At 41.2% G+C, this 15865-nt stretch overlaps 1 protein-coding gene across 1 annotated transcript in view; it reads left to right on the plus strand.

Annotated features, from left to right (window-relative positions):
- The window catches only part of LOC119904772 (nck-associated protein 5-like), a 143617-nt gene that overhangs the window by 93103 nt on the left and 34649 nt on the right, over positions 1-15865 (plus strand). Inside the window, 3 exon segments of the mRNA XM_038721458.1 lie at positions 7641-7731; positions 12490-12573; positions 12576-12668. Of these exon segments, the coding sequence (XP_038577386.1) occupies positions 7641-7731; positions 12490-12573; positions 12576-12668 (268 nt within the window).

Here is a 15865-nt window from a genome sequence, read left to right on the forward strand (position 1 = left end):
TCCCCGCGAACCTGTACGCAGGATAAGCGATTGACGATGGATGGATGGACTCTCCATCTTGACCCACCACCTGCTCCATCTTCCCACTTCCCAAATGGCCCTGCTTGAGAGCCGCTGAGGCTCCTGGTGAAAGTAATGGACTCCATGCTGTCATCATGACTAAGGTTTCCCACTGGGATGTCTTCCTCAGCCTGTATCTCTGTCTCACATGTGGAGCAAACATGCCTGTAACCCATTGGGGAGATATAAGCAAAGGCTCCAGCAAGATTCTCTTGAGGACCAATGGCTTCCTCATTGCTAACTGCTTCCTTTGGCCAGAGGTGAACATGTGGGACGGCCATCATGAATTTGCACTCTAAATCCTTACAAATGTAGTGGGACTGCCGGAGGGATGAAAGAGGAAGAACCTAAATCTGGTTCCCTCCATATGTCCCTTTTAATTTACGCTCTTTAAAGACTAGTCCTCAATTGCACCCGGTATTGCACTGCACTTCCTGGGAAGCAGTGTTTTATTTTCAAAACTTGTTGGAGATAGTTTTCCTGTTATTGAATATATGAATTTTATATATTTGCAAGTACATATTAAATTATATTTAAGATAAAAGAGGTCAATAAACCAATCATTGAATCAGTTAGAAGTTTATTTTGATAAAGCTTGCTGATGTTACATTGGTATCCTTTGGGGGGGGGGGCTAATAAAACAAAAAGACCCTTTTTCACAGCAGTTGGTCAACAAATATTGGAGTGAAATAGGACTGTCAGGGCATACTAAATGCTTCGGCCTCTTGATCTCTTTCTGTGGCATGTGTGTCTTGTTGATAAGGTGAAAGGTTGCTGACGAGAGTCAGCGGTCATGAGGTCGAGGACCTTGTAATGCTACCCCGTTGTAACATGCATGACTGATGTGCATGACTTTTGCTCTGAACTGTCCTCAAGGCTCTAAACTGGACCAAATCTTTCACCTAAGGCGTCTAGTTTGGTTCCCGGGAGTGTGCTCTCCTTCATTTAGGTCACTTCTGGACTTAAATGAAAGGGTCTCCTTGCATGTTTTCTGCAAAACAGCTCTAAGAGGATAACTGGGGCTTAGCATTGAGTTAAGCTAGGCAATCACCCGGTGGGCGTACATAAGTGATTTGCTGGAAAGGAGTCTGAGAAGAAGAATGGAATATTTTTGTGCCAAAATGGACAGTTTTGCTGGGGCTCAGTGAGGTCACATAAGGCGATTGTAGCCTTTCGATGCAACGGTCACGCGAAGGCCCCCGATGGCCTTGATTCAGCTACACAACCAGGTGATTGTTCTCCCTATCATTTCAGCAGCTTTAGGATTTTCCAATCATTCACTGGTCAAATCTGATTAGAGGGTCTCGGTCAACCTGAACCTCTGACAGCGCTGATAAAGTGAGAGTGTGACCAGAGACCAGACAGAGAAAAGCATCTCCACAGATCTCTGGTGGCATTTGGCATTTTAGAGCTTCTCTTTTGGTAAGGTGGAATGTTAAGAGGTTTGTGTCTTCACGTAGAATTCTTAATAACTGTAAAGCTTCCCATTATGCTCTGCATTTTCTGTGGCTGAAGGCTTAAACACGTCACCATGTAGTTTTATGATGTTATCTTGAGTATCAAGTGTTGTTTCCAAGTTTTCTATGATAAAGTAAAACCAACTAGGCAAAGAGTGTGTACAAAAGGCCAGGATTTGATTTTTTTTTATTCAGGATGTAGACACAGTGTGGCTAATAATCTGCTGCCAAGGAATGCTGGCAGCCCGAATATCCTACCATGGCAGGGGGGATCAGCAACTACAGCTTGGTCCGGGCTGTGAAACATGCAAAGATGCAGGCGGCCATTGGCGTGAGAGCGATTATAAAAATAAACAAATGAGCATCGTAAAACTGTGTTAATGAAAAGTGGCACATTTGGAGAGAAGATCGTTAGAACAACGAGCTAGAAATATGAGATGGCACGCAGAGATCTCTGATCATGCAGCGAGTGTCCTGGCATGCAGCCTCTGTGTTAGCTTTTCTTGCGCGGAAAGTGTTGATTTTAGTGAAGCCAAAGCCTCTTCATCACCAATGAAGACCCACAGTGACTACATGAACGCTCATACACACACACACACACACACACACACACACACACACTAGCTGACAAAACAGGGGGATCCCTGTCCTTAGTTGTGCTTCATCTCTGCAAGTCCATCCCTTATTCCCGTCTGATCCGAGACAACCGGCCTGCTTGCCTCTCAGCAGGGGCCCTTCTCCTTTGGAGAGGGCTTAACATGGGACATATGGGAAAGTCTTTGCCTGCCAGATCACTGTCTTTGCACAGGGCCAGTGTCGGATAATGACACACTAGAGACACGGCAAGTAGAAAATGAGAACAGGAGATCTGCTATCAGGCTGAGTCGGTAACCCGGCCACGGGACTAACCATGCTGTCTGTCGATTGAGCGAAAAGCACTCAGGCTTATATGATGACTGCATGGCCTATTTTAGCTTAGAGACCCACATTTCAGCAATAGCGTCTGGGTCACTTTATAGCGCTGTGAGAGCAGAGCGCTGGGCGTGCATTCGGATGTCTTTACATATGGAGCTCAGGGATGTCTGCACAGTGTTTCTAGCGTTTTTCCGAAAAAATGGCGGTGGTAAAGGTGGAGAAAAAGTCAAGATGGGGTAAGTTTTGAGCTAACACTGTCAGCTTTTGAGAGAGGTTTGGAGTCCTTTGATCATTTTTATGTCTGAGGGAATGTGTCATTGAAGGCTAGAGCTGTGAAAAGCCACTGCCGTCTCAATGAACAGAAAGATGTTTGAATTAAACGCTCCTTCGATTGAAGTCTTGATGTCAGTGTAACTTTTCATAGTGAAACGTTAAAGAAGAAGACAGAGGAAGTTTCTCATGTTAACCGCAGCTTTGTCAACCAGTCAGTGTGAGACGACACACAGCATTTCACCTCTAATTGCCCCTATGTGTTCTGATGATGCGACACTTTGTTCACCTCCGTGCCATCACATCAAAGCTCCAGGCAGCCTGTGATCTTATGTGTATTCCGTGTGTTTTGTCGAGAAGGAGAGGGGTGTGTTGGCATGAAGATCGTCAGACCTCGGGCTGAAAATTGATTGGATGCTTAATTGTATTTCCTGCACTGCTGGCGAACGTGGCGTTTGAAATTCAGCTTGTGCAATGCATGGGTCAGGAAAGTCAGAATTTGCTTTTGCCTTCACATTCGCCCCTTTAAAACACACACACACACACACACACACACACACATATTCATCCGTCCTTCCCTCTCTCCTTCCTTGAATGATGTTTTCAATAGGTCTTTGGCAAGCACTATGAGATGAATCTCACTATCACAGTGAGCAGGAAGACATTTTTGATATAAAATAATGCTCTGTCATCTGAAAGTTATGTTCCATCCATCATAAGCAGTTAGCAGACTCTCTCTCACATGTAAATAGGTTTTAGGTGGCTGAATTTGCGGTAATGAGAAATTACACTGTTTATTTTATGGGATGTTTTGTTGGACGCTTGTTCTATTCTGTTCTTAGCCAGAATTACTATTTTAGAAACGTACATTTGATTATTGAAATTTACTTTTTTGTGCTTTTGGAACCACATTACTTCATAATTAGCTCTTTCCCACGTACTTTCTAAGGATTATTAGTGCTTTGATTGAAAAGAAATGTTGTTAAATAGCTTTATAAGCGGTTTGTTGGTATTTGTAATCACATCGATAGTGATTACTGGGGGGTAATTGTCTTATTTATTTTCATTTATTCTTATTTATGTTGTAGCGCTGCATGACTTGCCAAAGAAAATGAGGTGATAACTAGTAGTTGAGGCAGAATCCTGCATTCAGGACATAACAGCATACTTCACTACAGAGCTAGAAACATATTTGTCCCTCAGAACCACCTCTAAACTTCAAAGTCTTTCAGTGTTCTGTCCCTGCCATCAAAGGCACTAAAACCTTTCCAGTGAGACACCACACATCTGCGCCTTTTGTGACAGGAAACTTTGAAATGGAAGTGGTATGGAAAGTGAGGCAGCTCCAGTGCTCCCTGGGTCTGTTTAGCAACACAAAGGGTCTCTTTTAGGTGTGCAGGAATGCCACAGACCCTTCAAAACAGCCTCAGATGAAGCATCGCATCCAGACCCTTCCCTCCTCCTCCTCCTCCAGCCACAACATGGGGAAGCAGACAGGCCAAGGCTTCAAAGTGTTTCTTACCATCCTGCCACTCTGTACTGCGAAGGTCAGTGAGGTCTTGCCAGTCACAGCGAGCATGCGTTTGTCTGGAAGTTATCCTGGAAACGTATGGCTGTGTATTTATGGCCACATCAGCTACAAAAGCAAATGCTGATATCGTCCATTTCATTTTAAATTCACTGCTCTCCTGGCTCGTTTGGCACATGCTGCATTAGAATAATTTTGACACCATCTGTTGGCTTGCCTAATGATATTTCCACTATTTCTCAGTTCAGGTTTAATTTTAAAACTCCCACCTTTACAGATTTGCCCTGCTGGCAGCTTGTTTCTGACTTTTAGTGGGCCAAATCAACAAAACAGTTCACTGGAGGGCAAAAAAACCCAAGTCATTTTAATAGAGAGAGAAACAAAGTATAGCAGTGAAATGGGTAAAAAGACAAGACAGAAGTCTTTAAAGGATCTTCTGAGTTTTTAACAGATCGCCAAATAGATGCCCAGCTCTGTGACCCAAATGTAATGATAATGCACAAAAGGCACACACTGTGGCTATATCTGTAGGTGGTCACCTACCCAAATCCCCTTAGCCCAAGAACAACCCCTGCTTGCCATGCTGATCATGCCTTTTGGCCAGTCCTTGACCCCGTGTCGGTGTCTCAGGACTCCAAAGCTGTCTCTGTCACGTCCTCGTTGCTCTATAGGTTGTGCTGATTAAAGCCAGCATTTAAAGCAGGAAACTGGAGCAATCTGCCACCAGCCCTGCCTGCCTGCCTCTTTGACTGTTCAGTCAGCAGCTAGCGGCCTGATTACAGCCGGCTTTATGGCTCAGCCTGGACAGATGGTGTGGCTTGCACCGTTCTCCCCTGCCCTGCTTGCCTGCACTTATTCTCACCCACTTCATGACATGTCATACAACAGCTAGGGACGATCAGTGGAGAACATCCAGAAAATTAATATCTAACAATTGGTATGATATAGTTTATTCCCTATAATTTAGACACTGAGCAATGTGTTGTAATTCAGCATACGACAGCATACATATTGTTGAAATTGAAAATTCCAGCAACACTTTTAGTATTACTGGTACCACTAATAATGTATTATATTGTATATTGTAAATAACATTGCCCCAATTTCCTCCCTTCTTCATGCACAATGAAAATTCCTAAAATAACTATAAATAATTAAAACACATTTTGTATTTTGTATTTTGTATTTGTATTTGGCTTTGGCTTTCAGTTGGTGCGTTTTACTTTACGGATTCCTAATAAGTGAGTTTTGGAGGTGCTGTTAGGCAGATTTTGTTACCTTTGGACAAAGTCAAGCTAATTGTTTCCTCCTGTCTTTATGCTAAGCTATGCTAACCGGTTGCTGGCCACAGCTCCATATTTAACAGACAGATGAAAGAGTAGTATTGATTTTCTCATCTAACGCTCAGCAAAAAATGTCTCACCGATAGCTTTTCATTAAAGAAATTGTGATGATGATTTCTTTTATTTTAGTGTGTAAAAACGTTCCTGTTAGTCCAAATATGCAGTTTATGACTATTGTTTTTTTGTACAAATATTTACACATTTACCATGATAACTTTGTGTATATGTGTAAACGACTTGCAGAAGTTGGTTAAACTGTCTTTCTCTATGATTCATACACTTTGGCATTGCCTTAGCATGAGTAGGATAAGGCCATCTCACTGATGAGCACATAAGTCACGGGTTTGGGACTGGAGAGAAAAGGAGGTGATAGTCAGACTGGGTGAATCCCACTCAAATAATTTGCATTTCAACTTTGCCATGTGAGTCTTTCTGGTCTTGCTTAACTTCATTATGAATCAAAGAAGAAGAAGACGGCAGTGTCATGAAATTCAGATGATTCCCACCTGACAATGTTGAAGCCCTTCTTTTGTCAAGATGCTCCTTTCTAACAATGCCTGGCTGTCACTCCCCATGCAGCAGTGCTCCTGAATGTCGTTTTATCTGATCATTTCCGTTTACGTGATCCCAGCTGGGTCCAAGATCATCTTGTGTAGCTTATCTGGTCTTGTGGTAGTCTTTTTTTTTTTAAATAATACAGAATCAGAAAGTGAATACATGTCGGGTCGAAGTTCACCCTACAGCTCGAGGGATAAAGATGGCATGTGGCTCTTATTCAGATGGAAATAGGCAAAGGCATTTTCACATGCGCTCTTTGACACCTGTTTTGCATGCAGCTTGCAGTGTTAGCAGCACAAAATAGAAGTGCAGATTGCTTTGAGGGGACCATGCCTTGGAGGTCAAGGTCACCCGCTCGCTGTTTGCTGCTGTGATTGCACTTAATTCAAGCCATCATCAGACACACATGCCCCCACGCACAAACACACGCCTACAAAATCACACACAATAAGTCAGTAAGTACTATGTTTGCACAATTTGTACTCAATCTAGTCATTTGAACAAAGTGTGGCCCGCATAGTGAACTGAGCAGAAGTTGGGATTTAGTCCAAAAAAAATACCACTCATCTATCTTGTGTCTATGGCACTGAGTCCCATTCTCTTTTCATTTTGACTGTGTGTTTGTGTGTGCCTGCTGATGGAAAGTGTAAAACATCACAATTGAAGGATTCAATGATCCATTTCACATAAAATTGTAAAAACCAGCTTGAAAATAGATCCCATTTTAGATGTTTGCAGTGATGCCTTTGGGTCTACTCATCACTCTGAAGCAGCTGATGGCTCTGGCTTCACATGTTTAACCTTGAGGTCCTGGGGCAGGTTCATAGTTGGTGTTCAACGGCCAAGATTGAAAACAAGGCACGTTTGGATCTTGCCTTCAGGGTTAGTACACCTTGGAGCAACATGCCTGAGGGGCTCTGGCTGCCTAAACCTGCTGCTGGATTAACAGGAATGTCTTTCAAGAAACAATGTCCTGTTATTCTGGATAATGCACAGCTTTTTCTTTTATTATCTGAGGTGTTACAACCAACATGTCCTCCAAATTAAATTAATTAAATTCTTGTTGAGTTACAAATGACTGAATATATATCTGTTTTATGATATGGCAACACTGTGGTTAAGGTTTGGTCAGGTTTAGGTTTATAAGTACTTTGTTAAAGTCAGGGGAGGTTCTTGTCAGACCATTAGAAGAAGAATTGAGGGTTTCAAACACAGTGCAGGCTAATTTTGCGTGTTCAAAGCCATCTAGAACATACACACCAAGTAGGATGAGGAGGAAGAGGATGGTAAAACTGATAAAGTGCCTGTATGCCATTGACTTCTACTTATCTTTAGTTAGTATTAGTAACATAGCCAAAGAGTAAAGAATGTCTCCTAAAAAAATTCTAACTTTAGCGTTGAGTGTTTGCCACCAAACACACATGTTGTATGTTTTCCTTGACTTCACCTTTTCATGTTTAACTTAACATGATGCAAAACTTAACACGATTCTGTGTGTTCTGTGTGCAGGATGGAAGAGACAGTGCGGTCACTGCTGCAGAATCAGGGTGTCCTGGAGCAGACTGCTGTGGACACGGTGGACATCATGAAGGCCTACAAGGTAAACTGGCCCACTCTTCCCGTGGTCATTCAATGAGACTAAAATGACAGTGAATGTCTAGAGAGAGTAGATCTTATGGGAAAAGGCTACCTAAATGTTGGTCAATAGGTCAAAAGTTTTTCACTAAGTTCACTAATAATACAAGGTCATGTTCTCTTTTTACTTACTGATATGCCAGTAATCATTTTGTAGCTATAGGTACCTACTCATCATATACTTCAGCTGCTGAATAAAGCTAGACTGAGCTAACGTGAAAGCGCGCATTGCAGACCCTGTTACATAATAGAAATAGCTGCTGGGATTGAGCAGAGAGGCAGAAAGAATAAGTAATACTACCTTTTTCTGAAGCACAGGGTCACTTTTGGGGTCGCACTTCACAATTTGGAGCTCAACATGTTTACACAATGTTCTAGCACTGAAATGCTGTTGCCTCAGTCTGTTTATCATCTGCATGATGTTATTCAGAGCCATAACTATGGAGAGAAAAAAAAAGTTCTTTTTGTCCTTTAGACTTTGTGAAAATTCATGTCTGTGTATTTATTCAGCATCTATGTTTCTTTACCGCTACACACAGATATGTTAGCATATGCTAACTTTAGAGTCCATATAGACCATACATAAATGTCTTTGTTATTGTCTAATGCCCGGCAGCTATAACAAGAGCAAAAATGCCTCCAGGGAACAGAAGAAAAGTGCATCACAAATTCAGAAAGTATGCAGTAAAAAGAGCGCCTTTATAAATCACTACATGCGTTCATCATCGTAAATAAAAGACAGAAATAGATGCAGAAAAAAAAAATTTGAATGATGAGTGCAAATAAAAGTGGCCAGAATAAAAATGCGAGCACTATAACGTTAAATGTCAGCTGCTTTACTGCCTCCTTTACAGTGAGTACGAGAGCACTGTGAAACATGGATTAGCGGCTATGATAATAGACTGATATGCTGTAAATTGTCCTGAGGTGCAAAGGCGTTGATATAAAATGAAACTATGACTAGACAGCCCGGTCTTATGAAATATATGCAATGAATACACTGTGTCAAAATGCAAATAACGTTATCTGTGCACACAGTAATCCTTTCCTCGGTTCCCTTCCACAAACAAAATTATGTTGAGGAGAAACAGCACGACAGGGGTGAAAGTGGAATTTGAGGTGATGGTGGATGTGTACAGTTAACATTTTCACCTGGGTTCAGTCCCAACCAATTACAGCTATAGATAGAATGACTGATTGATTAATTGACTAACCATTTCAGCACTAGTTCAGCTTTTGTTCATACTATAAGAGAGTTGTTTCATCTATTATAATCTAATAATTGAAATAAAAGTTAAGTTGAAATGGATTCAAATTTAAACTTTATACAAATTATTAAGTTGCTGAAACCCTAACTTTAAGTGTTCTTTAACCTTCACTTAGCTAATTTGTATGGCTCTACGGATGGCAATATTGATTTATGACCAAATTCCAGCAGATGACATTCCCATCAGCCTCAGCTGTACTTTGGGTTTAGTGATAATTAGCAAATGTTAGCATGCTAAACTAAGATAATGATCATGGTAAACATTACCACTGTTTGGTATCAGCATGTTAACTGATAGCATTTTAGTATGCTGACGTTAGCGTTTAGCTCAAAGCAGTACTGTGCCTACGTACAGCCTCACAGAGCAGCTAGCATTGCTGTAGACCTTCTGTCCTCTTCCACATGTGCACAATGCAGTGTTGATCTCTTTATGGAAAAACATAATAGTCACAAAATTCAGATTTTTTTCAGCTATTAAACTTGATTATTTAAACAGACGATTGTCCAAGCTGATGTACAGTACTGTATTGCTGTATGTAGACGTACTTTGCTCCTTTGTTCAGCAATGGATGGACATTGTCAAGGAGTATAAACTTGGAGGGTTATTATGGTATTCCCAGTTGCTGTATAACTGAACACCCTCCATTCCTACGCAGAGATGTGCTCCTGCTGCAGTGAGTTCTGTGTACTCAGCAGACAAACTCAATAACTTGAAAGGGCAGCGTGAGGGACAAGGTTCCCTCCCCTCTCCCACTCCAGACTCTCTCTGTGGAGATTATTACCGAGCCCTTCAACGCCGTCTGATGAGCAGTCTCTCAAAGCAGACCACAGACTTCACAGGCTAGCCCTGGCAAACAAAAGCAAATTTAAAACCGTGACTTTAAAGAATTGCCTTGAACACAATTGTCTGATGGAATCAAGAAAGATTGAAAACCTAATATATGTTTAGAGGAGATTGGATCAAGCTGAAAACAAAGTTCTCTGAAGGACATTATTTCCAATTCCTGTTAGGAGAGAGAAGTAGCTTGTTCTCTGCTGCATTTGGATGTATAAAAGACATCCATCAGTGCTGCATACCTCAACTTTGACCAGCACATTAACCAGCGGTATCTTCAGGTTTGACAATTATCTGTCAAAGCCCAGCAAGGAATGAAAAATGCAATATGTGTGCACAGTGATATATCAACCTCTAACAGCTAAATACATCTGTGTCATTCGAAGAAAAGCGACCATTGATTCATTCACAGCACATGTCAAAGTCAGGCTTACTCCCACTCTGTTGATGCTATAAGGTACAATAATACCCAATATTGTTAGAGGGGAATTGTAAGTGAATAACACAATCCAGCTGGAAGAAATCGTGGGTTTGTATTATATCTGACATTTAATGGACATTCAAGAGGATGAGAAATGTCTGAATTTAGGACGTAGGCACCGTAATGTCACCCATATATATGAATAGCTAGGTGCATTGTAATTCACATTAACTGTGATTTTAACCTGAATTATAATTTTGGCTTGCTAAAAACAGGCCTAAAACAACAACAGACAACTTCTAATGAGCTTGTTCAACTGTGCTGGTTAAGTATTGTATTTTAGTTGTACTTTTAATTAAAGCTTAATTAAAGTTTTTTTGATTAACCATTTAATCCACTGGTTCACAACCTGAGGGTCAGGATCCCTTGACGGGGTCGTAAGATAGGTCTGAGGGCTTGCAAGGTGATTAGACAGGAAATTGGAAAAATGTTGTTTTCCTTTTCCTTTTTCCTTCCTTTTTTAGACTTTTCTCTTGTCTCGACTCTTTCTTGTTTATTACTGGATACATTTAGTTTTTACGGGCCTCTAAGAGTTATTTAAATTAAACAATCGGACAGGTTCAGAAGAGAAAATTACTCTTTGGTAAAACTCATAGATGGACACCACTTAATTTTAAGGGATGACCAGCTGAGCTGGACTGAAATGCCCTAAAATATCAAAGAATGCTTGTCAAAATTTCCCAGATTGCTTGTTGTTTCTCGACCAGTTTCCCTAAAACAAATCTAAACTTATCTAATCCAAAACAAAACCAAAATTATGTATCTGCTGCTCAAATTTAGATCCCTTTTTTCTTGAGATGCTAGAAAACTTTTCTCTCTTCAGGCAGCTAAGTCATTCAAGTGAAACAATCTGAGGGGTTTGGTGGAACTTTTTCTGCTCGGATCAAGATCAAAACATTTGAGCTGTGACAAAAAGGATACTGCTTTAATTTAAGGGGCGCCAGTTGAAAAGGTTTTGAACAACTAGTTTAGACTATAACATGCAATAAAATGCCCCTAATTAACATCCTCTAGATTAGAGCTTTCTTTAATCTCTGCTTTTTTCTTGTGAAAAACATCATAGTTGTACCTCTATATAGCTATTCAAATTAAACAGTCAGAGTTTTAGAGGAAAACAATCTTTAGCTGAACATCTATCTACTAATAGACCTACAACAACCTGTGAAGAGTGGTAACGGCCGCTAGTTTAGTTTATAAAGTGCAGAAAATAATGAAGAATGCCCATCATAGATTCCCAGAGCCCAAGACGAAATCTTGAAATTGCTTGTTTTCTCTCCTACCACCAGGTCACAACCCAAAGATACTCAATTTACACTGATAAAGGAGGGAAAACAACAAATCCTCACATTTTAGAAGCGGCTTTAAGAAGTACTTTGAAACCATTAAGTATCAATTGTTACAGCTTAGAAGACGCTATGCTGTTTTGTCACGACATATTGGCATGGTGAATAGATGCTCAGTGAATAAGTGTATACTTTGAGGCTCCAAAGATTCCTTGAAAATGATGAATAATCACTTGTGTGTGACAGAGCGCTCATTGTGTTTTCCTTTCTGCTGTTTGGTGCTAGCCAGACAGTATCTAATTAGTAGCTAATTATTAGCAGTAGTTATTTATCGCAGATGCCAGGAAACCAAAAAAAAAAAGAGAGACAGAGGACAGGAGAGAAGAGGGAGGGCTGGCAAAGAGACTGAGGGAGATTGTCAAAGGCAGAGAGAGAGAGACAGATACACAGTGAGGGCATAGAGGGAGAGAGTAGGATCCCCATAATACACACAAGATGAGAGCCCTCAAGGTCACTGCCACTCTTTGGAAAACAATTGAAACATGATTAGGGATTAGGGGATGTTTTGGAGCTCTGTTGTTGAAGCTGCTTCCCTGTTGTCCCGTCTGCCCATCTGATCCTCTCCCCTTTCTTCTCCCCCCTCTTGCTTTCTCCTTCCCTCTGATTTTTGTCTTTCACGGCTTCTTACCCGTTTTTGCATCCTGCCCTGAAACATTTTTCATCCCTCACTTTTGAGCGCTTTCTTCCCATCTGCTCAGACTTTTACTTGCCAAATTTCTCCTTTCTTTTCTTCATCTTTTTTCCTACCCCGCATACCACCCGCTCTTCCTAACCTCGTCTCATTGTCTGTGCGTCAGGATAAACTCTCAGAGGAAGTGCAGAAATGGCACGATGGCCCTGAAGAGAATGGCTCCCCACCGGCAACTCAAACGGAGCCAGACACCGGCTGCCGCCGAACGCCGATCCTGATGCCAGCCAAGCAGAAGAGGACAAAGATAAAACCAAGCCCCTTCTGGAGCGCCTCAAGGCCCTGGAGGTAACTTCTTCACCACCGCACTTTTCTTTTTTCTCTCTATCTTTACTCCTTTGACTTCCCCTTTTGTTTCCCTTTCTCTCTACCTACCTTCGTTCTGCTTTGTTCTTCTTCATTCCTTGCCTCTTAATTCTTCTTCGCTTCCACACTTGCAGCCACTCCTGGCTATCCTTTGTGGCCAGCCTGTCTGCCAGTTGTCAGAGTCCTTGCTCAGTTGTGTCTGAAAGCATGACAGCTCATCACATTCTCCAGTCTTCTTCGTTTGGAGAGCAAAGTCATCCTAAGAGAGTCGCTGCGGGGGCCTCAGGCTGTACTCCAGCTTCAGTTTGTTTTCCTCTGCGCTCTGGGGATTTCAGCTGCACTTCGCTATGAGCCCCAAGCAACAGCCAAGGCGGGGGCGCAGCCAGAGTGATCCATGCTGATTGTTTTCTTGTTTTTTTTACTGAAGCCACCGGACACATCCTTTCAAATCTCTTCAGCAATTAAAGTACTTAGACTTAATTAAATTAGGCCACCAGTATTACCTACTCTTTCCCAAGTGGCTCCACATGGCTTCTTGATGTCGTTTCCTCATCTCAAATCATGTGCATTTTTTGTAAGACAGATTGGTAATAAAGCAAAGTATGCCAGCTTAAAGCTGACCAGCTTCCCACACTGACAAGGAATTAAAATACCTGAAACAAGAAAGTGTATTAGAAATAAAGCCGCATTAATTCAGAATTATTAGTCTTTCAGTGCACATAAAGAAAGAAAAAGTAAAGAGAGGAAGAAGCCTTGGAAGATGTTCTGTCTTTTTTGCCAAAATTACACTAAAACCTCCCTGACAGAAAATAGACCCTAATTACAGCAAAGCGGCAGGTAATTGCCTGTTGCTCCTCAGCTGTAAGTTATCTTTAGAGTCTGGCAGGAAGTATAGTTAGCCTGTCCTGGTGATCCATCTGATGGAGTGCATTAACTAAACATTACATTTTAAATTGCTTTATCAGAAGTTATCATGCCATTTTATTCCATTCTGCTGCGCGGGTGATGGATGCACCGCCGGCTGAAGCAGCAAGAACAAAGCAGAGGCAATACATCAGTGCCCCGTGTTGTGCATAAACTCCACTGACACTAAGTAAGCACTGCCCGGCTCTTATTTCTCCCGCTCAACTGATACTGTTCATTAACTTGGCAGGCACGCACTGTGGTCTAAAACTGGGGCTTAAATTAATACACACAGAGTGTGGAAGAAATGCCCGTTGGTCATTTTACTTGTTAAGTGATGAGATTATAAATGCTAAAATTACCGTGTCCGCAGAAGATCATTTACTAAGGTGCTTCATGATAAATCTTCAGCTTAGATGACATTGAAAAGTGTAAACGAGTAACAGGAAGTGAACTGTGCCTGAAAGTACCCATGTTGTATAGAAACAGCAAATGGGTTGGTTGGCACTAGTGGCATCATTTGAAGTAAATATAATAAATTGCACTAAACAATATTGTTTATATTCACAATGGATCGAATGACTATGTTCAAATGTGAAATGTGCCGCTCATAGTGACAAACCCACTGAGAATCAACACCACCCTCAGCCCTACGAAGCGTTTTTAGCCTCTTTCAGATCACTGTTTTGGTCTTCTGCCCCCTCCACGCAGTCATCAACCTAGTTTCCAGACTGCAAAAAAAAAAAAGCTTTGATAAACCCACTGTACACTACCTGCCCAACACCAGCGGCAGACAGACGAAGGTAGCTGCTTCCCTATGAAGAAATTGGAGCCTGTAGCAGCTGAAGAACCAGATATTTAGTGAAGAGTTGGGTGCCATACTGAAGGATTTCAGAATATGATTACATGGTTTGAGTGGGCGGGTTTAAAATTAATATCTTGACCATCTGATGTGATCTGTTGTTCACCATCTTCACCTTCTATTTCTCAGTGACAGACTAACCTAGTTGACTGGAATTACTCTAAGTCTCAAAAAATTGCATACACAAACTTTATAATACAATTTTTGTTTATCTTCTGTCTCACTGCCAAGAAAGGATGTTTTCTTCATGTTTACAACAATAACAAAAGATTCTTTTCTCCTTAACTATCTTACCTGGTGTTGGAGATATCAAAGCATTCCTCTCTTCCCTTTTGTACAGTATACTAAAACTTCGACAAGTGTGAAAACTGCCAGAGCAACATAATCCATCACTGTAAACATGGTTAGTGCTTTAAAAAAAGAATTTCTCTGTGTCGCTGTTCCTGGACTGGAGTGACACATATCAGTGTGTGCAGTGTGCCGTGTTAGTGCCCAGTCTCCTGACAGCAGTGGGAAGAAATGGAAATCATCCCTCCAAACACGTCACCTCAGAAATTTTAATGTCACATGCGTGCCTTTCTATACAGTGTTTGTTAGAGAGCAGTTAATGGCAAGGGTTTGTCATTGAAACGACTTTAAGATTGTATGTGGAGAACAATGATAAAATAAAATGTTATAGCATGCATTGCAGTAAACAAGTTGTAAGTCCAAATGACATTGGGATTCTCATTTCAGCATTTAAAGACTTGTGTGTCACTGAACAATAAAGCAGCAATAAAATTGATGTCAGGGTGGAGGTAACAAAATGCCACTTAAGTTGAATCTTGTAACTTTGGCCTGGAGAGTCTGATAACACTTCTTGCCACTACTTCTGTTAGATAAAAAAGCTCTTGTGTAGGTGGAGTGCTGACTGACTCAACACATATTAAAAGGTGATGCCTTTTAGTTGCTGTTGTGTAAGAAAAAGAAATTCCATCTTGATTTTTTAATGCAATCCCTGACAGGAAGATGGTCATGGGCAGATTTTTATTCTAAACAATGATAAATAAGATGTCAAGGGATTTCTCTAGTTAAAGATATCTCCTAAAAATAGAAATTCCACATGACACACGCACAAACGCTTTCTTTAAATATGTTCAATTCAATACATTTGCACCCATAACCAAGTTCCAGGCTTCAAGGCTTTAATTAGTCAGTATTTCTTCCTAGGTGGCATAATTGGAATGTTTTGGGTTTTAATTATGTTTCCCATGTTTTCATAAAAGGATTTCTACTAAAGGGCAGAGGGTGAGAGAAGCAAGGCCGGCTGACAGCTCCTAATATGCTGCCTGCCTCTGACAAATGGGAAACTCCCAGAGATCAATAGGGCGCCGCCTCATCGCTTGGCAAGTGTAGGAGATATTCTTATTAGGTC

Source organism: Micropterus salmoides, unplaced genomic scaffold (genome assembly GCF_014851395.1).
Source record: "Micropterus salmoides isolate LMB-PRFRI ecotype aquatic unplaced genomic scaffold, ASM1485139v1 Ms_hic_scaffold_1, whole genome shotgun sequence".
NCBI classification, from domain to species: Eukaryota; Metazoa; Chordata; class Actinopteri; order Centrarchiformes; family Centrarchidae; genus Micropterus; species Micropterus salmoides.